General features: G+C 39.8%; 2 protein-coding genes across 2 annotated transcripts in view; both read right to left on the bottom strand.

Annotated features, from left to right (window-relative positions):
• The window catches only part of LOC109846188, a 21,560-nt gene extending 7,563 nt beyond the window's left edge, over positions 1–13,997 (bottom strand). The window contains 3 exon segments of the mRNA XM_020415410.1: positions 13,328–13,552; positions 13,649–13,669; positions 13,671–13,997. Of these exon segments, the coding sequence (XP_020270999.1) occupies positions 13,328–13,552; positions 13,649–13,669; positions 13,671–13,997 (573 nt within the window).
• On the bottom strand, positions 22,799–23,461 carry LOC109846187 (ATP-dependent DNA helicase pif1-like). Its single transcript, XM_020415409.1, has one exon. It carries the CDS (start codon positions 23,459–23,461, stop codon positions 22,799–22,801), a length of 663 nt encoding a protein of 220 aa, XP_020270998.1.

The raw sequence follows: 23,932 nt of genomic DNA, 5'->3' as shown, positions 1-23,932 counted from the left end.
GTGGGTGCAGGATATCATATGGTTTGCATAGCTTCTAATTCTATTTCTAAATATGGCAAAGAGAACCATGTCAGAAAATGCTTTGAATACCTTGAATACATAAATGAACTCCACAATACAAGGCCAGAAATTTCTAGGTAAAGATGTTGCTTACATATGACTCTTAAAAAGAAAATTAATGAAGAAGGAAACATGTGAGCATCAGTGATTTACTTGCAAAATTTTTCTCAATTTACATACTATCAAGCTTGCTTTTCCTACTTCATCTGTCTGGATCAAAGTCAGGATGGTGTTCTTTAAAAACCTCTGAAGAATCAACAAATAGAAACTTCACAATTCTATTCTTTCTGTAACAAGAATATTGTATATCATTATTGTCATCTTAAGCTTTTCACCACAATGGGGACAGCATCGGAGCATGATTTGAAGTCAAGAAGAATTCCAAAAATAATTATGTCAACTAGACTTCAAACACTTTACTTTGTGCAAGAACCTGATCAGGATAATTATGGGTAACACAAAGACATTATGCCATCGTAGTATGATGGCCAATAGATGGTAGATCTATGTGCTCTATTTCACAGTTACACTCATGAAAATATTTTACAGACACAAACATAGTATCACGACACTAAAGGCTATCAAAAAAACAATCGTCCAAATCTAGACAAGAAATTAAAAAATGTTGGTTAACTATGTAAAAAAGAGAACCACTACTTTTATCCTTGTATCTTGTCATTCATGCACAATATCACATGGCCAAACAAGAGTTAACAATTTAAAGTTGTTTCCATAGGTGATATATTGAAAAGGTCCCACTACTTTATACGCAGTTATTATGCAGGCTAAGCTCGCAAGTGAAACTCGAAGCTGTATTTTTAAGCTTGCATGCTTGCATGACAAAGCATGGAAGATTACATGATATTTTCAGCCCAATATGTAAACAAGCTATCTGCGACCAGGCATGAAATACACACGTAAGTCCGTGTACATCTGATGGGGAATGGGAAACAACAGGGAAGAAGAAACAAAACAAATAGGAGCTGCAGTGGTGAGCTTGAGACACGCAAAAGGAGCAGATGCTCCTGTTTGGCTTCAGGGGGGTTTAGAGGCTGTTTGAGGAAAAAACAGAGAGAAGAAAGAGGTATAGCTGGTTGTCTGGCTGTCTAGATGCAGAGTAAAGAAGAAAAAAGGATTTAAAGGTGTTGTCAGTCACAGGAAAACTGGAAGAGGGGAGGAATAATAGGGGGATCTGGTGGCTCGGCTGCAGGAAAACAAAAAGAGGAACAGAGGGAAAAGAAGATGAAGACACAGAAAAGGAACAAGAGAGACAGGAGATGGCGAAGAAGAAAGGAATTGAGATTAGGGTTTCGTGGTCTCACACTACTGGAAGCAAATAACATAAAATCCTAACCTTAAAATAATCAAAAATATCAACCAATCTCATTGAATCATCTGAAAGTTTACTAATGTTTTTCATTTACTCATAAAGAGTCCTAATACAAAGGGAATTAAAACATTTGAATCAAATAAACTAAACTAATCTCAAATCAAGTAGTAGTTAACTCAAACTAAACTCTGTGATCTTCTTATAGATCTCAGTCAAATCGTTCTTCAATTACGGGTCAAAACTTGGACTTCTGCGAATAGTAAAATATCCTCTATGTTGAGCCACATTTATCATGATCAAATCATTGGTATGTAGGCTGCCAAGGTTGCATCTAATGTGTTGCATTACATCAATGTGTGATTTTTATTGCATATTAGGTTCTATTTTCTATCTTGCTCTGCATCTCGTAAATTTCAATAAGTAGCTCCTTTATTTCTTATGCGGCTTCATAGTGCTCTGACTAATAACTGGGCCACAACTTTATGAGTTAGTGAGACTGACCTCCAATTCAGGAACAGTTCAACTCTTTCATTTTTTGTTAAAGGTGAAATTCGTCATAAGAACCTGACCGCCATTTCAGGAACTGGTTCAGCTCTTTCATTTTTTGTTAAAGGCTAAATTCGTTATCAAGAACATGAAGCAGAAACCACTAACAGCATTGCAGCCATCACACATCAAAAACCTAAGCCAATTGCAGCAGCCCCGAGGGCTTTCACCAAATTACCTTTGTGTCTGTTTGTTGTAATCTCTCTTTAGTGTGCCCTCACAAAATCAACCAAGACTTCCCGCTGAATTGAGCCTTCTAATTCTTCTCTGGAATAAACCAGTTCTCTGCACATTGATGGACTAATCTTCCCATGTAGCAGCAATCAAATGGATAGATTATCACTATCTTTTTTTGGCTCTCCCCTTGATCTTAGTCTTCCACGTCGATAAACAACACTAAGTAAGCTTGTTAGAAATAGAAGAAGCACTCTTTATTCATATGTTTAATATCAAGAGTACTATCGTATATATAGGATCTCTGAAGCACGGATTCGCCCCCGGAGGCCACGGGGAGGCCACGAATCCGTGTCCGGCTCGAATCGGACACGGATTCGTCATGGCACGTGCACGACACATGTAAAACACCGTCAATCCGTGTCCGACACGGGTCAAAGGTCAAATTAGGCTCAGACACGATCAAAGGAGCTCAGACACGGCTCGGATTCGCCGAAGGCCGATTCATTCGGGTTGCGGGTTGCGGGTTGCGGGTTTGGTTGTTAAAATCCAACCCGAACCATTCGATTAAAAAACCCATCCCTATTTCTCAAATCTCCCATTCGATTCGATCCTCAGCTGACTCAAACGAAAGAAAAAAAGAAAAAACCCTAACCCTAACCATAATCCTCTCTCTCAATCTCTCAGCTCACTCCCTTTCGATTTGATCACCTCCGCTGTTCCAACCCGATCCCGTCGACCGACTCCTTCATCCGACTCCTCAAGTCCACCCTCCATTCCTAGTTTATAAATTTTTCTACATATAATAATAATTTAAAAAAATTTCCTTGCCGTATCCCCGTATCCTATTTTTTTAGATTTTTCCATATCTCGTGTCGTATCCGTGTCCCGTATCCGTATCCGTGCATCATAGTATAGGATTAGTAAATTACATATGGACGACATAGTAAGAAAATTACAATGGAATACAGCTATAATGACAGTCATATCTTTAACATCCCCTCACACTCATGGTGGACCGAAAACCATGTCTTTGTATTGAATTTGAAACAAGAAAGAATTCGGTCTGTCAAAGATGACCGAATAGAAGCAGATTGGCTCTAATCAAATCAGAAGGGTCAGATTGCAACATAATGGTTAGATCTGCAATAGGAAATGGGGCATTATAACTAATTAAATTATGTAAACAACTCCATGGTTCGTGAAGATCAGGTCCTTACATTTCTCATTTCTGTCTCTATAATATATATGCCATGGACCATGGTTCTCATCAATGTTTAAAAAAGCAGAAGCGCAAATCGAAGCGTTATACCCTTTAATGAAATGATGCCTAAAATTCAAAGTGTGAGGCGTAAGCCTCATGAGTTTAAGCATTTTAACTTTAAAATCTGTAAAAATTATGAACATATATAGTAGTATAATAGTTTACACTTAGATACACTCATATCCTATAATTCTATAAATAAGAACTAAGTATGTAATAGTCTAAGCTTCATGCCTAACATATATATCTTATTTATGCTCATATGATCATATTGATGATACAAAAGGCACTTTATTCAAGAAAAAAAATACTTTTATATCTTCCTAACTTGTCTGAAGTGTGCGCTTCAAAAGAGAAGCGCTTTATGAAGCATGAAACGCACACTTAGTTATGCTTTAAGCGATGATGCATAAGCTATAAGGGATAAATAGCTTCACTCTTCACTCTTGAGTTTTGAAGTGTTTGCCCTTCAAAAGTTTGAAGCGAGTTTTCAAAAAACTTTTTCAAACATTGGTTCTCATTAACTAGCTCATCAAGATTTGGTCTTTTCTTGTGTATCTCATTTATGGCTCTATACTGTGTATACCACTGTTATGTAGAGGAACCATTAGCCTCCATACTGTCTTTTGGGTGCGTTTAGATTAAATTGATTCTCATGCATTTGCCAACTCATGTTTTTGTGTTTGTAACCCAATCCAGGATTTAGGACAAACAACACTTCCTGACAGTCAATCTGAACAACCAAAACTCAACTTGATAACAAATAATGAATGAAACTATTTTATACAACAACACAGCTAATAAAGGGAATAAGACCAACATAACAAAAGGAGGCATAGGTTGTTTTCCATTAAAAAGCTAGCCCAGTATAAAACGGTAAGGGAAAACCCCACTAGTAATAAGATAAAGATATAACTAATATGGATCAAAATTTCTAATATATTCACAACATATTTTTACGACTCAGTCCCACGCTTCCGCTGTTCGCGGGAAAAATCGTTGCTTTCTTCATTAATGATTCCATTGTACACTCTTGTAATAGTTTATCGATTACAAAGATCCGGTCTTTTTATAAGATCCGGTTACAACGAAAATCAAATTGAAAAGAAATGAAAATTACAACTTTGTTTCCTTGTTTGTCGAACGAATCACGAGCTCCTGTTTTGCGGTCGCTCGCTTTGTGGGTTCTTTGCCTGCGCCGGGGTTGTTTGCCGTGGACCACCGCGCGATCTAGATCCGGTCGGATCTACGCAGTACAACGGGTATTATTTCACCAAGGAAATAATAGCCGGGGAGGATTGATTCACTAAGGAAACAATCGTCCAAACCTCGGGATCTAAGACCAAGCTTAGATCCGGAGTATGCCTGCGTAGATCTGAGATCCGATCCTCTCGAACACCTGCCTTATTTGACGTTGATGATCGCCGAGCACCAGATCTGGATGAGCAAGTCCTTGATGTCCCAAAGTTGAGATCTTTTTTTAGATCTGAGTATCCATCCAGCAGGGCTTCGCCTCTCTCCAAAATTTCCAACCCTCTCAAATGAACAAGGGGGTGGCCTATTTATAGGCTACCCTCACTGTGCCTTGGGCACAGGGTGGCCGGCCACAAGTGGCTCGGCCACCGAGCCACCTAGGTAGCTCTCAATTTGTGGACCTCTCGTTCATTGGGGGAATCGAGAGGGGATTTTGACTGTGGTCCTAACTGTAAGAAGGTTTGACCAAGTGGGTGTTTTGAGACAATCCTAACTGTAGGAAGGTTTGATCGCTCAATTTGTGGACCTCTCGTTCATTGGGGGAATCGAGAGGGGATTTTGACTGTGGTCCTAACTGTAAGAAGGTTTGACCAAGTGGGTGTTTTGAGACAATCCTAACTGTAGGAAGGTTTGATCGCTCAATTTGTGGACCTCTCGTTCATTGGGGGAATCGAGAGGGGATTTTGACTGTGGTCCTAACTGTAAGAAGGTTTGACCAAGTGGGTGTTTTGAGACAATCCTAACTGTAGGAAGGTTTGATCGCTCAATTTGTGGACCTCTCGTTCATTGGGGGAATCGAGAGGGGATTTTGACTGTGGTCCTAACTGTAAGAAGGTTTGACCAAGTGGGTGTTTTGAGACAATCCTAACTGTAGGAAGGTTTGATCGCTCAATTTGTGGACCTCTCGTTCATTGGGGGAATCGAGAGGGGATTTTGACTGTGGTCCTAACTGTAAGAAGGTTTGACCAAGTGGGTGTTTTGAGACAATCCTAACTGTAGGAAGGTTTGATCGCTCAATTTGTGGACCTCTCGTTCATTGGGGGAATCGAGAGGGGATTTTGACTGTGGTCCTAACTGTAAGAAGGTTTGACCAAGTGGGTGTTTTGAGACAATCCTAACTGTAGGAAGGTTTGATCGCTCAATTTGTGGACCTCTCGTTCATTGGGGGAATCGAGAGGGGATTTTGACTGTGGTCCTAACTGTAAGAAGGTTTGACCAAGTGGGTGTTTTGAGACAATCCTAACTGTAGGAAGGTTTGATCGCTCAATTTGTGGACCTCTCGTTCATTGGGGGAATCGAGAGGGGATTTTGACTGTGGTCCTAACTGTAAGAAGGTTTGACCAAGTGGGTGTTTTGAGACAATCCTAACTGTAGGAAGGTTTGATCGCTCAATTTGTGGACCTCTCGTTCATTGGGGGAATCGAGAGGGGATTTTGACTGTGGTCCTAACTGTAAGAAGGTTTGACCAAGTGGGTGTTTTGAGACAATCCTAACTGTAGGAAGGTTTGATCGCTCAATTTGTGGACCTCTCGTTCATTGGGGGAATCGAGAGGGGATTTTGACTGTGGTCCTAACTGTAAGAAGGTTTGACCAAGTGGGTGTTTTGAGACAATCCTAACTGTAGGAAGGTTTGATCGCTCAATTTGTGGACCTCTCGTTCATTGGGGGAATCGAGAGGGGATTTTGACTGTGGTCCTAACTGTAAGAAGGTTTGACCAAGTGGGTGTTTTGAGACAATCCTAACTGTAGGAAGGTTTGATCGCTCAATTTGTGGACCTCTCGTTCATTGGGGGAATCGAGAGGGGATTTTGACTGTGGTCCTAACTGTAAGAAGGTTTGACCAAGTGGGTGTTTTGAGACAATCCTAACTGTAGGAAGGTTTGATCGCTCAATTTGTGGACCTCTCGTTCATTGGGGGAATCGAGAGGGGATTTTGACTGTGGTCCTAACTGTAAGAAGGTTTGACCAAGTGGGTGTTTTGAGACAATCCTAACTGTAGGAAGGTTTGATCGCTCAATTTGTGGACCTCTCGTTCATTGGGGGAATCGAGAGGGGATTTTGACTGTGGTCCTAACTGTAAGAAGGTTTGACCAAGTGGGTGTTTTGAGACAATCCTAACTGTAGGAAGGTTTGATCGCTCAATTTGTGGACCTCTCGTTCATTGGGGGAATCGAGAGGGGATTTTGACTGTGGTCCTAACTGTAAGAAGGTTTGACCAAGTGGGTGTTTTGAGACAATCCTAACTGTAGGAAGGTTTGATCGCTCAATTTGTGGACCTCTCGTTCATTGGGGGAATCGAGAGGGGATTTTGACTGTGGTCCTAACTGTAAGAAGGTTTGACCAAGTGGGTGTTTTGAGACAATCCTAACTGTAGGAAGGTTTGATCGCTCAATTTGTGGACCTCTCGTTCATTGGGGGAATCGAGAGGGGATTTTGACTGTGGTCCTAACTGTAAGAAGGTTTGACCAAGTGGGTGTTTTGAGACAATCCTAACTGTAGGAAGGTTTGATCGCTCAATTTGTGGACCTCTCGTTCATTGGGGGAATCGAGAGGGGATTTTGACTGTGGTCCTAACTGTAAGAAGGTTTGACCAAGTGGGTGTTTTGAGACAATCCTAACTGTAGGAAGGTTTGATCGCTCAATTTGTGGACCTCTCGTTCATTGGGGGAATCGAGAGGGGATTTTGACTGTGGTCCTAACTGTAAGAAGGTTTGACCAAGTGGGTGTTTTGAGACAATCCTAACTGTAGGAAGGTTTGATCGCTCAATTTGTGGACCTCTCGTTCATTGGGGGAATCGAGAGGGGATTTTGACTGTGGTCCTAACTGTAAGAAGGTTTGACCAAGTGGGTGTTTTGAGACAATCCTAACTGTAGGAAGGTTTGATCGCTCAATTTGTGGACCTCTCGTTCATTGGGGGAATCGAGAGGGGATTTTGACTGTGGTCCTAACTGTAAGAAGGTTTGACCAAGTGGGTGTTTTGAGACAATCCTAACTGTAGGAAGGTTTGATCGCTCAATTTGTGGACCTCTCGTTCATTGGGGGAATCGAGAGGGGATTTTGACTGTGGTCCTAACTGTAAGAAGGTTTGACCAAGTGGGTGTTTTGAGACAATCCTAACTGTAGGAAGGTTTGATCGCTCAATTTGTGGACCTCTCGTTCATTGGGGGAATCGAGAGGGGATTTTGACTGTGGTCCTAACTGTAAGAAGGTTTGACCAAGTGGGTACTTTACGTCCAGACTCTAACAGAGAGAGTGTTGAGTGCATAGACATGGTGAGAATGGGAGTTCTTATTCATTACATTGCTGTGGTTTTGGGAACTTCCCGTTACATAAATCGTCCACCCCCAGTTTCCTCTGCGGAACTGGTTCGGACATTATTATCAGTTAACTAACCGGGTTATCCTTAAGAATATTAGCTTAATATTCTCCAGGAACTTCCCGTCAAAAGTGGGGAAACAGTTTAGACTCATATACCTATTGGAGTATCAGGGAGTAGTTTAACCTCTTATACCGGTCGGAGGATTGAGAAACAGTTTATACTCGTATACTCTTTGGAGTTTTGCCGTTCTTATTTGGCTTACCTTAGCGTTATGACGCCGGCTTCAACCAAGGTCTGAATGCTATTCTTGAGAGCAAAGCAATCCTTGGTGGGATGAACGACCCTCCTGTGGTATGCACAGTACTTTGGGTCCGTAGTGTTGTCAGCTTCCTCCTGATTTGTGATAGGTGGTAGCTTGATCTTGTTACCTTCAAGGAGGGATTCGAAGATGGCTGGAACGTCTTCGTCCTTGAAGGAATACTCTCTTTGGAGTCTCGGACCCGAAGTCTTTTGCTGCCTTCGGGATTGCTGTTGTGACGCTTGATTAGCACCACCAGTAGCTGCAGGTGTTTTGCCCTTACCACGAGAGGCGAAGTTTGAGTCCAGAGGATTAGCCGTCGGTAGGTTCCTCTCGGCCTTCTTCCTTCGGAGGAAACGTTCGGCTTGTTCACCGCGCACCTTCAGATCCTTCCAAGTGTCAGACGGTGCTGTTCCCATTGCTTCCAACACGTCCAACGCAAGGTTGTTGTGGCAAGTTTGGAGGATGAATTCCTCTGTGATCGGGTCCCGGCAATTCATCGCCTTGTTCCGGAACCTTTTGACGAAGGTGTCGACTAACTCCCCGTCCTTTTGTTTCTCGTCGAGCAACGATCCGATAGATATCTCGGTGTCGTCGTCGAAGAAGTTGGCGAGGAACATGGTCTCCATATCGTCCCAGCTGTTCACGCTACTTGGCTTGAGGCGGCGATACCAATCGAAGGCGGCTCCGCGAAGAGTGCCAACGAATGACCGCACCATCAGAGGCTCATTGCCGGAGATAATACCCAAGTGCGATTTGAAATAAATCAAATGCTGAGTGGGGGAACCCTTCCCATCGAACGGCGTGAAGTTGATTAAACTGAACTTCGCCGGATAGGGGATCGATTCCCACTCTCTTGGGTATGGACAGGGAATGCCTGTTTTCTTCGTCTCTTGAGCGGAGATCAATGTGTTGATTTTGCTCTCGAGATCTTTGATCTTCAAGTCTTCACTTGTATCCTCGTTGGCATCCTCGTTACCACCCCCTGCATTGACGGGAGGGTTATTGGCATTGTGAGCTCCATCCCTATCCGTGTGCTCTTCTTCCTGAACAACCTGATTACGGTGACTTGGTTCACCTTGTTGGTTCCTGAATGCCTGGATTTGTTGCTCATGCATCTCTCTCATAGTCTGCATGGCCATCTGCATCTCGAACCTGAAGCTTTCTTTCTGCTTAGCCAAAGCGTCTTCAAGCATCTTGGCCATTTCTTCCGCGCTTATCATAAATGACTCGCGGGGTTGTCCTTCGCTGGACACTGTATTGTCCGATGCGACAGCAGAGCAGGAATCCGATTCTTCATCTTCCGAAGGCAATCTTGTCCGAACCCTACCATAAGTTCCTCGTGCGATGGCTCCGGACTGCAGACGGGTTACACGCCGAGATGCTTCCAGAAACGACTTGAGATTAACCTGTGTCGATGTCTCTTTGCTGGTCATGTTGGCGGTGACCCTCGGAAATTCTCCGTCTTTAACCACCGTTCTTCTTTGCCGGAAACGCCTATGCCTTGGTTTTGGCGTTTCGGTATTAAGCCTTTCGAACACTGAGATTCTCTCTGGGACTACCTTGATGCAGTTGCACTCAGACAGTACCGCCCGAATGAGCTTTGAACAAGGGCACTGAGTTTCTAGCCTTCGAGAACTTCTCTTTCTGGCTTTGTTCGTACCCCCAGCACGATAGTACAGCTCGTCCGTTTGAAAGTCAGAGCAACCTATCGTGTGTTGGCACGATTTCTCAGGTATAACGTAATCATCATCAGATGATAACGTTTCCTTCTGAGGGAGAATTGCCTTCCTTGGACTTTCAAGAGTCACGCGCCTTGAGACATGCCTTTTTGGGCGTGAATTCTCAGCGGGCTCTTGGACCTCAATGCGCAAATTAGCGCGCGCAGTTGCCTTGAGCTCCTTGTCATGTTGGAGGTAGCGGTGACCCCCAGCGTGTTGATTCGTTCGGGGTTTTCTTAGTGGGCCCAAACGTTCTTGGATCGGAGCTTTGCTTCGCTCCTCGGGAAGTGGACCGAGGCGCTCCAAGACTGACTTTCTTCTTCGGGAGGATTCGGCATGATCTCCCGGAGTAGCTATGGGAATTCTCGGCGGCTTAGCTTGGTTCGCCGGAGGTTGAACTTTGGTTGGAGGCTGCAAAGGTTGCTCCTTAGCCTGAATTGCCGCTTCAGACTTTGGCCTCCAAACTTTGCGAGTTGGTGGCGGCTTCTTGGCTACCTCTTTCTGCAGCTTTCTACGGGCTTCTTCAGCTTGAGCCCGTGCCTGCGCTGATAGTGCGCGGCGTTTGCGGATGCGTTCTTCCAGCGTCGAACGATTCTGTTTGACACGGATCCATTCCATTGTTGGCGGCTTGGAAGAGGTGCCGTTCATCTGTTGTTGAGGCTGTTTGCCTCTTTTGTTCTTCAGATCCGTGTTGTAGCGGATCCCGTCAACGGACTCCATGGCCTTTGCGAATCGTTTTGCAAGGTGTTGACGTTGCCTTTGGCGGGCTCTCTTCGAGAGAGTCACCACGCCCTCTGTGGCAGAAGAGTTGGCCAGAGCAGATCTGACCTGGTTGGAAACTGGAGGAATCTCACCCGATGCGACTTTGGCATCAAACGGGGCGAGATCTTCGTTGGTGGCTTCGACTTCTTCAAACCAACGAGTTTTTCTCCTGGGGGAGAACTTGGACTTCTTGGACTTGCGGGGGGAGGTTGATCTAGACGAGGATGAAAGGTATTCCTCGAACTTGGTCTGATCGAACTCGTATTCGACCTCCTCCACGACTGGGATCTGAATCCGTGGCTGCGACGCTCCGATCTCGGCAGCGAGATCGGTGGCTCCCACTGTGGTCGCCAGATTGTTCGCTGGAAAAATTGTTGCTTTCTTCATTAATGATTCCATTGTACACTCTTGTAATAGTCTATCGATTACAAAGATCCGGTCTTTTTATAAGATCCGGTTACAACGAAAATCAAATTGAAAAGAAATGAAAATTACAACTTTGTTTCCTTGTTTGTCGAACGAATCACGAGCTCCTGTTTTGCGGTCGCTCGCTTTGTGGGTTGTTTGCCTGCGCCGGGGTTGTTTGCCGTGGACCACCGCGCGATCTAGATCCGGTCGGATCTACGCAGTACAACGGGTATTATTTCACCAAGGAAATAATAGCCGGGGAGGATTGTTTCACCAAGGAAACAATCGTCCAAACCTCGGTATCTAAGACCAAGCTTAGATCCGGAGTATGCCTGCGTAGATCTGAGATCCGATCCTCTCGAACACCTGCCTTATTTGACGTTGATGATCGCCGAGCACCAGATCTGGATGAGCAAGTCCTTGATGTCCCAAAGTTGAGATCTTTTTTTAGATCTGAGTCTCCAATCCTGCAGGGCTTCGCCTCCTCCAAAATCCAACCTTCTCAAATGAACAAGGGGGTGGCCTATTTATAGGCTACCCTCACTGTGCCTTGGGCACAGGGTGGCCGGCCACAAGTGGCTTGGTGGCCGAGCCACCTTGGTGGCCGCCGAGCCACCACAAGGTGGCTCGGTGAGCCGACCTCCAGGTGTTTGTCGTTTTGCCTCTTTGTGCCCGTTTTCCGGTTCTGCGGTTGATAGGTTCGGATTCGATTTTGTGGTTGATTTATCCAGACTTGATTCGTTGATCTGATTTGGCAGTAAATCCGGATCCCGATTAAGCAGTAAATCTACTTCTGAGTTCGAGTCCGAAATCGATCTTGATTCGATCGTGATTCGTCCGAGTATCCCCTTGGTTGGATGTCTCGTTGACTCTTCGAACACTTGGCTTGATCCCGCACGCGAATGGACGTATTCCGTTGCTTGCGTGCGATTAGTCAATCTCGTTGGTTTGTCGGTTTGTGCCGAGCTGAGCTAAGGGACCTATGAGCAATTTTATATGCCTACATCCGTTTTTTGCTAAAGCCACAAATATATTACCATGACACATGCAGTAAGTTGTGTTTTTCTCAATCATTTTCTACTCATCGTACATGCAAAGGAGCCAACTAGCTTGTTTTAGATGTAACTTTTCAGTTATTCAATCCCTTGTGGAAGTAACATTTTCATTCTCCACGGACGAAAACTAGCAGAAGGATGTGGTGGATTAGGTTGTTTGCCATCTGCATTAAGGAAACAGAAGCAAGAACGATTTCAACAGCATGTCTGCGGAATGTATGACTGTCTTCATTGCTTATGTTTGAAACTCCTTATCTACGTGACTCCATAAATAAAATGGAGCAAAATTCTTTTAAACTGGAATGCTGCATCAACACCATTATCAACTAGATCATAACAGTGTGAGCCTATTCAAAGAAGTAGAGTGTACACATAGTTGCTAGCCATCTGTGTTCTCATTGGCACAATAACCCAACCAATAAGTATCTTGAAACCAAGGAACTTTTGGAAGCTTTGACGCTAAGATGCTCCGTCAAACCCACCATCTGCACTTCCTATCGGCACTCTTCAAACAAATGTTGCAACATAATCAAACTTCTATTGTAGAGGATAATTTGACTTCTAGTAGTCCTGCTCTTCCAAGAACATAGAAAATACAACAACAACAACAACAAAGTCTTTATCCCAAATTTTTAGGGTCTGTTGGTACTTCATCCCTTAGTTTAGTCTGTTATCCCGAACATTGACTTTCAACCAAGATATATGAATAAGAAATCTCAACTCTTGTGTGTAGTAAGTTGTGACTCGTGAGTCCTGTGACTTTGTACAGTTTGAATGATGGTGACGATTTGAACAAGTCTCTCTCTTTCAGAAAATATAAGACTAAGTTATTAGATGAGGGTCTTTCCATGGGAGGAAGTTCAACCTATCATCAATGTTCTCGTGGAAATAATCCAGATTTGGGGTATTCAGATTGTTGGCTGAAGCACTTGCAACTCCAAATTGACTGCACGCTGTACAACTCACAAATCGTCTACCCTTGAACAGAATGTACCTTAGCTTGAAAAATGATGTCAAGATCCAAGTCGAAATTCTACTAAAAATTTTAACGCGATCTAATTTCTTCAGTTATTAACTTAAACGCGCTCGCGATTCAATGTGATTATTGAAATGAAAAGAGGTAAGCAACACTGACCGAGAAATTATCGGAGATAGTCTGGCGATTAAGGGCAGCCTCAATGGTGGTGGTGAACTTGTAAAGAATGAGGGCAATTGCCCCTGCAGCAATCCCACCCAAGAAGGCCTGGACAGGCGAAGGGGGCCGGCCGGCCTCGACGGAGGCGGCCCCCATGGCCTTGAGGCTCTCCAGCGCCTCCTCCTTTATATCCTTGGTCTTCTGCACCCCCGTGGACCTCACCCTCTAAACACAAACAGTTACATAGAATATATATACATACATAAGATGATAGTGCGAAGGAATCAAGAAGTGGGGTTTGAAGGGTAGGGTTACGATTACGAGTTCCTTGGCGCGGCGGGCGCTGGCGGCGGAGGAGTGCGAAGAGGAAAGACGGAGATGGCTGCGCGGTGAGCAGGACGGCTGGTGGAGACCTTGGAGAGGGGAGGGGTTGATGCGTCGAGGGGCGAAAGATGGTGGTAGGGGAGCAGGAGGAGGCAGCTCGAATGGGGGCCCATGCGATTCTGGTATAGGGCGGTTCCTGGTGGTGGCTGCGGCCGCTGAGGGAGGGGAATTGGGGCCGGGGGAGGGAGTTGGGGTGCAAGGATAGGGGTGGAGAGGAGGGTGAGGGGAGGAGGAGAAAGAGGAAGGATGGGACAGGGCGAGGAGGCTGTGGGAGTGGAGGGAGCATCGGTTCTCGTTGAGGAAGGGCGCGTGCGAGTGAGAGTGAGGGATAAGAGCTGGCGAGGACGCGTGGAGATATTTCATACTGTTTGGCCCTGTTCCTTCACATTTTGAAAGAAGAGGTATATTTCGCTGATCACGGAAATGGATTAAGGGTCTGTTTGTTTGCCTAAAAAAAAGTGGGAAATCAAAGAAATGAAAAACTATTTATAAGAAGAATTATTTTGGGAGTGTTTGGTTTGCTAAAAAAAGAATAAAATCAAAGAAATAGAGATGAGATGAGATGAGTTGTCACCTTATTATAGGATGATGTGAGTGATTTTTTTAAGAAAACTTGTTTTGATGTTGTTTGGTTGGCGAAAAAAAATAAGGAAATGAATTATAAGAAATCTATTTCTTTTAATAGATTGTTTTCTTTTGTTTGGTTCATTCTTAAAACTAAGAAAATAGATGAGATGGGATGAGTTGTTATTATATTATTGGATGATGTGACCCACACTTAAGGAAATTGTTTTCCTAGCTTTTTGGGAGGAAATGGGTGGAAATGAAATATTAATGTGATGAGATGAGTTATCACCACCTTATTGGATGATGTGAGTGATTTGAAATGATGAGATGAGATGAGTTGAGTGATGTTGTGGATGAAAATAATATTTTATTAGATGTGGTGGATGAGTTGTTGGATAAAAATAATATTTTATTAGATGTTGTGGGTGGGTTTGAGGGATAAAAATGGATGAAATTGTACTTTTTGAGTTTTCTTGGTTTTTTAGGAAATAACCAAACAAGCCCTAAAATGAAAATGATACTTGTACCGTAACTCCCATACTATTTTTTGTCCTACCTACCACTAATAAGGACAAATTTTTAAAATAGAACCTATTAGAAATTTAATCTTAAAAACGACCCATTTGAGATTTAATTACCATTTTCGACCCAGTTTCTACCACCTGGTTGAAACTGGGTCGAAAATAGTAAAAAAAAGTTTCGAAAACGGATTCTAAATCTCATTAAGCTTAGTTTGGTGGTTATTAAGCTTAGGCTAGTTGTATTTTGATTAGGGTAGGTAATTAAGAACTAAACTTCAAGGGATTTAGAATCCCGTGAAGTTTTATTTACCATTTTTGATCCAGTTTCAGCCAGCTGGCTGAAACCAAGTCGAAATTGGTGAATTAATTGCAAATGGGTCGAAATCCAAACAAAGGATTTGAGGTAAATTTCATGTAACAAATACCGCATGCAACATTTCCTATATGCAATATTTGTTGCAATTTACAATTACAGTGTACCAAACGCCACCCTAAATGTTACAATCACTTTGCTTTGCAACAAACAATACAGATTATAAAGGGGTTGTTAGTTTGTAAGGAAATGAAGCTGCAGAAATAAATATTGCACCTAGATTAATATTTCAATTGTTTGGTTTGTAGCATTCTAGTCAAGAAAATAAATAAGATTAGAATTTGTAAAAAAAACTACAAAAAAAATTATAGCCAAATTAGTGGAAGGAAAAGCTGCAAACTCAAAAATGAAAATTTCTAAAATAAAAATAAAAATTAATTCCACCTCTTTAAGAAAATCTTTGCAAATCTTAGCAGAATAATCATCTACGCATGTATTTCCTTATATGATAATCACATAGGTTTTATGTAGATTATTTTTCAACCACAGATACTGAATTTGCATTGAAAAACATTTTCCCACATTAAAATTACAAATACCCAAATGATGAATATGAAGTTTACCTCTTATAACAAACATTACATGCAATGTTTGTTAAAACTTATTTTTTTTAGCAAACCCCTAGCAGTAAATGATTAGGTTTTATTGGCACATATCTTAATCACTCTCTACAAGGCCCGTGCCAAGCACGGGCTAGTCTAAAATCAGGTTCTATTAACGTCAATATTATGTCCAACCATGTAGATTTTAGCGTACAGGATAATATTGTTAACCCTCGAAACTCGAAATACACCATGTGGATAAATTTAATAAAATTTTTTAATAATACATTTAATTCATCAATTATTGATTATTATTAAATGATATATTGTAAATACCAATTTATATATTACTAAGAAATAATGCAAAGACTTAAGCAAACCTTAATTATGTTATAATGGAATGACTTATTTGCCAATAAATACCAAATTGTACCGCCTTTGTAAAAAATATTTGATTTAATTGAAAAATCTTTACTTTGCAACAACATGTGGAATTATATGTAATTTATTCATACGTCAAGGACTTATTTGTAAAAGCCTATACATTTGTCGTTCTCTCTTCTAGACCCGTCAATTCCTTGCTTTGGAGAAAACCCCCATTAAGTCCATCCCTTCCCTAGACCCGTCAATTCCTTACCTCGGAGAAAACCCCCATTAAGTTCATCCCTTCCCTCTTTGTCGTTCTCTTTTCTAGACCCGTCGATTCGTTGCCTTGGAGAAAACCTTCATTAAGTCCATCCCTTCCCTTTTTGTCATTCTCTTTTCTGGATTCGTCGATTCCTTGCCTCGGAGAGAACCCTAATTTAGTACATTCCTTCTTCTGAGGAAAAACCCCAATTTTGTCCATCCCTTCTTCTTATGCAATTCAAAGATTAGTGACATATTGAATCTTTGAAGTTGATGGTGTATTTTATTACTACGTGTTTGATCCATCAAAATTCAGCATCTTTGTTCAAGATCTCCGCCCTTTTTAATTTGCATGTTCATCTCTTTGTAAGCAATTGAATTTGTCATTCGTGCTAATTTCTTGTTTTACTTGAGCCTTTTTATTTCCATAATCAGTAGTTGATTTATCTATTATTGAAATAAATTTTACTTTTTTAGTTTTGCATTTTAATTTTAATGTTAGTTTACATGTTAATATCTTTGTAAGTAGTTGATTTCTTTGCAAATTTTTTTGCATGTTATTATTGCATGTTATTATTCATTTTACCGTTGTCGTTCATGTATGTGCCATTTATTTTGCATGTTAATCTCTTTGTAAGTAGTTGATTTCTCTATTATTGAATTTATTCCTGACCATCACTTCCCATGAATATATGAGAACATATATTTATATGTTGTGGAAATTTCAGGCAAAGGAAAAGGTAAATTATTAGCATAATCGTAACAGTTTATGGTAATTAGAAGTAACCATGAAAAAATTACTTAACATTTGCTCGTAGCTGTTCAAATTACGAAGACATAATATATTTAGACATGCATAACAAAGTTAATTGATTGTTTCCTAAACATTGTCGTTTGTCATGTCATTGACGTCCTTAAAGTTCAATGGACTACTATTAAAATTTTTCCTTCAAAATTTAGAGTAAGGCATGGTTTTAACATGGAGCGGAATCTAGCTGTTGCGTTTGATGGTGGAATGTTGTTGTTGGAGGTCCCTCTTTAGTATTGCTTGTTTTCGCCGACTTCATGTGATTTGCATATACTTTTGATGGATTAATGCAGCGGCCCGAGATTGGGATACATCCACCCTTTGATGGATTAATTAATGTAATCCTTTTGTTTTGGTTATGTTATACACACAACACTCTATTTTGCTACTTCACGTGATTTGCATACACTTTTGCATTAATGTTGGTAGTTACTAAATCCCCACACAAACTTATATATTTTGTTAATTGCAAACTTTAGATGTTGCAATTCATGATGCTAATTTGTAAATGCCTACATATACATATATTTTGTTAATTGCGAACTTTACATGTTGTAATTCATATAGCTAATCTTTGTGTTTGGTTATATTCTTCTTGCTAATTGTTATAGTTGGCTATTTGTGCTTACATTGAGTTATTGGTTGTTGGCTTCTTGTGACGCCCCTGGGTTCACACAAGGCTGCAGTCCAAGGTGAAACCAAGAATGTCAAACCTGTCATACACCACACCGTGCAATAACATGTTTCACTATCATAATTAACATCTCTCTAGTAGAGTCAATAATAGGTGTAGGTACAAAGGCAAGTAAAAGGTAATACAAAAGATAACTAATGAAATGATAAAGATCAAATAAATATTCCATCATCCGTCATACAGATATACGAAGAAAATGTCTGAAATAAATAAACTGGAGTTCTCAATAAATCTCAAATACAAGTGTCTGAGTAAAGGAAATAAGGCACACAGTCTTTACAACATCTAGAATATAGTCCTCAAATGTCTAAACAAAGTCTACAATGGAGCTCCAAAATAAAACATAGCTATAATAGATAGCTGAACACTAAAGTGCATCGCCATCAACCTGCGATTCTCCAGGCTCCGGGATCGTTACCTGAAAGGGGGAGGGACAACGAGCGTCAAAGAGCTAGCGAACAACATCACAACCAACCCCAAGGGAAAAGGCTCGTTGTATAAGAAAATACAGATTTATACATAGAATAATCATATCATTACTCCTAACAAATAAAGGGTTTTAGTATTTAGGAAACTACAACACGAGCATAGGTACGTCGAGCGAAATAATCCAAACAAGAAAACCCTCATGTATATACCTTATATCTCAAATTGTAAATCCCTAAATACAGAACCCAAAATCTAATACAAGAATAATAAAGAAAAGAGACAACCTATTACAATACGTAAAATAAAAGTCATGTCGGAACCACATAAGTGTCATGTCCAGCCTAAGTAGTTATCATGTCTCAACTTCATATAATCATGTCATGTCCTGATTCAGCTAAGTATCATGCTCGTGGTCTAACCAATATCCAACACATAGACTGATTTGTGAATGTCCAACACGAGGACTGAAATGGATTATAGTCCAACACGAGGACTTCAATGGATTAGAGTCCAACACGAGGACTGTGTATATAAAACATGGAATGCTAATGTTAAAGATATACATATCCTATTCTTGCACGTGTCTCAATGTACATATCTAAGCTTGTGACAAATGTGCCATCTTACATGTGTAGATGAAACAATAAATACTAAAATTAATACCCGATAAACGAGGTGACTCCTCGTACTCAAAATGATAAACAGTACACTTGAATATATATACACTATATATATACACAGCAGGTGGTTAAACATAAAAAAGAAAATAAATCACTCGTCAGTCGACTCACAGTCGACTGGGATCATCAGTAGACTCGTGGTCGACTGGGATCACCAGTCGACTCATGGTCGACCGAAAGAAGAACAAAACTAAAACCCGACAGTCGACTCATACTGGGGTCATCAGTCGACTCACAGTCGACTGGGGTCATCGGTCGACTCTCAGTCGACTGAACAGATGGGTTTTCCCTGTTCGTGCATGCTGTGTTATTTATGCAAAAATTCATCTAAAAATCAAATTCATCAAACTCAAGCATTGTATTATCAATTCTAAACATATGAGACAATGAAAAATTCGTATAAAACATGGAAAACAAAATCTTAAATGTTAGATCTAACATTTAATCCCTAAATATGTATGAGAGCATTTAATCAATATAGAAACTCGTTTTTAAATAAATTTCCAGATCTGGGTTTCATCAAAGATTCGTTGGTGAGGATTTGGAGATCCGAAACACATGATTTTTAGCATCTACACTAATAAGAACATCGATTTATACTTGAAAATAATTCTTAGGCTCAATAAATCTCATGAAAAATATTTAAAAACTCTTAAAAACATGGGAGAGGGATTAGTCGAGATGCTACTCGCCTCTGGTGTGTTGAAGAACGACTCCCTTCGCTGCAAACCACAAGAAGCTGCTGAAAATCCCCAAAAATCTCCCAAAAACGCCCAAAATCCGAAGCTAGGGTTTTAAAGGGGAAAGGGGGCTAGGGTTTCTGGGGAGAACTGATGAAAGGGTGTCTTTCTCGGGTAAAAGAGATAAATACCAATAGTTAAAACCCGACCCGAAAACCCAAACAGACCCGAACTGCAAAAACCTGGAAATCAGCCATCAGTCGACTCAGGGTCGACCGAACCCATACCCAAACAGACCCGAACTGCAAAAACCTGGAAATCAGCCATCAGTCGACTCAGGGTCGACCGAACCCATCAGTCGACTCACAGTCGACTGGGATCATCAGTCGACTCGCGGTCAATCGAACAGACTCTATTTCTGCCTGTGCATGATTTTGCAAATTTGCAAAACTCAACCTCAAACCTGATGCATATATACATTCACATAAACTCAAAACACTAGTTATCATGCACAACCATGACATAAAGACATTTATCATAAATAAACATTATTTTTCACTAATAATCACATATATAAATTATAAAAATGTACAGGGTTTTACACTTCTTGTGGTATGCAATGCTTGGTTTGGCCTTAATGATGGATGGCTTTCTTTGGTACTCAATTATGGTATGAGTTCTTTTTGTTTATGTTTTTTTAGATGGGCAATGATGATGGTGATAGCAAACTGAGAATGCAACCAATATTAATTATGTAATGTTTAGGCGAGGTAATTTTGTGTGGAATGCAACCTACATTGGTATTACAATGTTTGGTTTTGGTAATCCCTCATAATAGCAGCCTACATTACATCATAGTTTTATAGGCGAGGCAATCTATTATGACCAGTCTATTAATATCCTGGGCCGTAGTAAGTAATCATGGATTCTGGAGCTGATTTTGAGCTTGTTTAGCTATATTTTGTGTAGCAATTGGTTCTATTTTGAGCTCTGTTTGAGTTCCCGGTGCTATTTTTGACGTTATCATTCCGATTTCGGGCATGTTTAGCTCTATATTTTGTGTAAATAGGTTTGGTTCTGAGCATTGTTTGAGCTGGTGATGTTGATTTTGATATTTTCATGTCGATTTCGAGCTTGTTTAGCTCTATTTTATGTGGGAACTAGTTCTATTTTGAGCCGGTGTCATTTTTGATGTGATCATGTTGATTTCGAGCTTGTTTAGCTTTGTATTTTGTGTAAGTAGGTTCAGTTATGAGCTTTGTTTGAGTTGGTGGTGTTTATTTTGATATATTTATCCTGATTTGGAGCTTCTTTAGCTCTAATTTGAGATATTTTTGACTCGGTTTTGAGCTCTGTTTGAGCGGGTGTTGTTGTTTTTGTTATATTCAAGCTGATTTCGAGCTTGTTTAGCTCTATGTTGTGTGGGAATAGCTGCTGTTTTTGATACTTTGATGCTGATTTTGAGCTTGTTTAGCTTTATTTTGTGATGTTTTTGTTTCAGTTTATTGCTCTGTTTGAGTTGTTGTTGTTGTTTTTGTAATTCATATTTTGTAGTTTTCGAGCTTGTTTGAACTCACTTTGAGCTTTTGATATTGATGATGGTCAATAAAATGAGATTGCAAAGTGATTTACAATGTTCATACTAAGATGAGGTGTTCTTTACTACGTTATTAGAATGCAATCTATGTGATGTTATATGTTTTAATTAAGGCAATCAATTTGGGTAAAGGAGCAAAAGCTGAGTCAACTTACTACAAGAAAATATCAAATCACGACATAAAATTAGCAAAGTGCTACATGATTTGTTTAGATCATTGATTTTGATCTAACCAAAGTAAATAAATTTCTACTTCACGGTGCTTGTCAATCCCGTCTTTACCAATGTTGGGCACTGACCCATTGCTACGAACATCGTGCGCATGAATTAAGAGATCATTCATTTTACAATTTGTGTAGGGGATAACATTGCGATAGGGACACTTCCACCACCTGTTTTAGCCTCTAACTTTTTTAGCATTGGCTCTTCCATTATTTTGAAATTGTACTTACCTCTACTTTAACAATTGCATCATTGTCTTTGTCAGTTAAAAAACTGATGGTTGTCTATGTAGCAAGCAACTTGTGCGTGTATTTTAATCTACATCAAAATATTAATTTCATCAGCAAGGCAATATAATTATATCATTGTAAATATGTGAGATAGTGTAGTGATATAACAAATAAATCTCGTGCAATTTTTATTAATGCACATATCATTTATAGCATTTAATGTCATACTGAAGAAATAAAGAGTTACATATAATGGTTCAAAAGCTAGTATTCAATATTATAAAATTAAATTAATACAACGTTTGAAACTTATACATGTTTGTAAGTTGTTGAAAATTTCTTTGTAAACAATATTCTTTGTAAAGTTTTCACTTTGTTTTTCCTCGTTCTCTATCAAAATCTTAAGCCCTCTCGATGAAGTTACTCTGGAGACAGCAACATACAACTGACCATGTGTAAAACATAGCTTTGGAAGGTACAATCCCACAAAATTTAATGTTTGTCCTTGGCTTTTATTTATTGTCATCGCAAAAGATGGTCTAATTGGAAATTGCCTTCTCTTCATGTGGAATGACCACTTTGAATCTTTGTTTGTCAAAACACATCTTGGAATGAAGTGCTTTGTTCCAATATTGGTCCTACTGATTATTCTTGCTTCTATAATCTATTTCAGCAATTGTGTTATTATCATTCTTGTGTCATTGTAAAGACCTTCTGCTGGACTTAGGTTACTCAGCAACATAATTGGAGTCCCAATTTTTAGCTTTATTTCATGATTTGGCATACCAGGAAATGTTAATGAGTTGAGGAATTCTATTAGGTAGCTTGCTTCATTTTCCTGTAGATTTGGAGAAGTGGCGCAAATGGAATTCGAGCTTAAATAAGTAACTTCTTCACCTTGTATTTTTTCTTGAATGGTATCATTTATAATATCTACATTTCCATTCCTCAGAGTCAAGATTGCTCTCTCTTGTAAATAGTCTGCATTAGAAAAGTTTTCTAGCATATTTGGATAAATCTGAGATATAATATCATCCATCAGCTCTCTAGTTGAATGAATAATGAATTCTTTTGTTATCTTAATTAACGGCTCATCACTGTTAGATGCATCTTCTATTTATTGTAAGTCACCATTTCCAAGATTAAGCACCCATTTACCGAAATCATCTATTAGCATGTCATTGTCTTCATATTCTATTTGTTGTAGCCTCATGTTCTGTGTCAAAGCAAATAATTTGCATTTATTCCATAATCTAGAACTGCTAATGGATGCATTCAATATGTCATGCTTGTTACCTCTTGGCAATACTGGTAATATTTGCCTAAAATCTCCACCCAGAACCACTGTTAATCCTCCAAATGGTTTGATTTGAGCCAATTCATCTTTTCTTCCAAAAATGTCTCGTAATGTACGATCTACCGCTTCAAAAGCATGCATGTGAACCATTGGTTCCTCATCCCATATAATTAAACTTGAATTCTTCACCAAATTTGTTTCAGGAGTTCCTAGTTTGATTACGCATGTTGAATATTCTTTCAATAAATTTAGAATTTGAAACCTTGAATGAGTCGTTCTTCCTTTAGGTAATAGAACATATGCTATGCCATATGATGCAATAGCTAAAATAATTTTTCCTTCAAATCTGAGTCTTGTTATTATGGAGTTCCAAACATAAGTTTTCCTAGTTCCTCCATGTCCATACAAAAAGTATAGTCCACCTGTCTTGTTAATTACTGACTCAATTACCTCATCATAGACTCTCCTCTGCTGGATATTCATTCCTTTAAAGAGCTTGTCATGTTCTTCTCTTAGTTGTTCTCTATCAAAAATTTAATTCTTCACCAATTACTTTATCTATAGAATGTGTAATGACCGTAAATTTTTAATACTGGCTTAAATAATTTTTCTGGTGTTTAAACGTTAAATATTATTTTTCTAAAATAATATTTGTATTTTCCCCAATCTCTCTAGAATTTTCTATGATTTAAAATACGATTTTATATTTATTTTAATAATTTTGCTAATTATAAATTTAATTTTTTCGGTAAAACTTTTTGAATTAATAGTTAATTATTCATTATTGCTATTGTCATTATTATTTTGACCATAAATTTTTAATATTTATTTGAATAAATTTTTAGTATTTTAATTATTTTTTAAAGGAGTATTTTCCCTGTATTTTCCCTTTCACCGGTATTTCACTCTGTTTCTCTCTCTCTTCATCAACCTCTCTCTCCCTCACCTCACGAC

Source organism: Asparagus officinalis, chromosome 6 (assembly GCF_001876935.1).
Source record: "Asparagus officinalis chromosome 6, Aspof.V1, whole genome shotgun sequence".
NCBI classification, from domain to species: Eukaryota; Viridiplantae; Streptophyta; class Magnoliopsida; order Asparagales; family Asparagaceae; genus Asparagus; species Asparagus officinalis.
The sequence above is the reverse complement of the archived record's forward strand: the minus strand, read 5'-3'. Positions and strand labels throughout refer to the sequence as shown.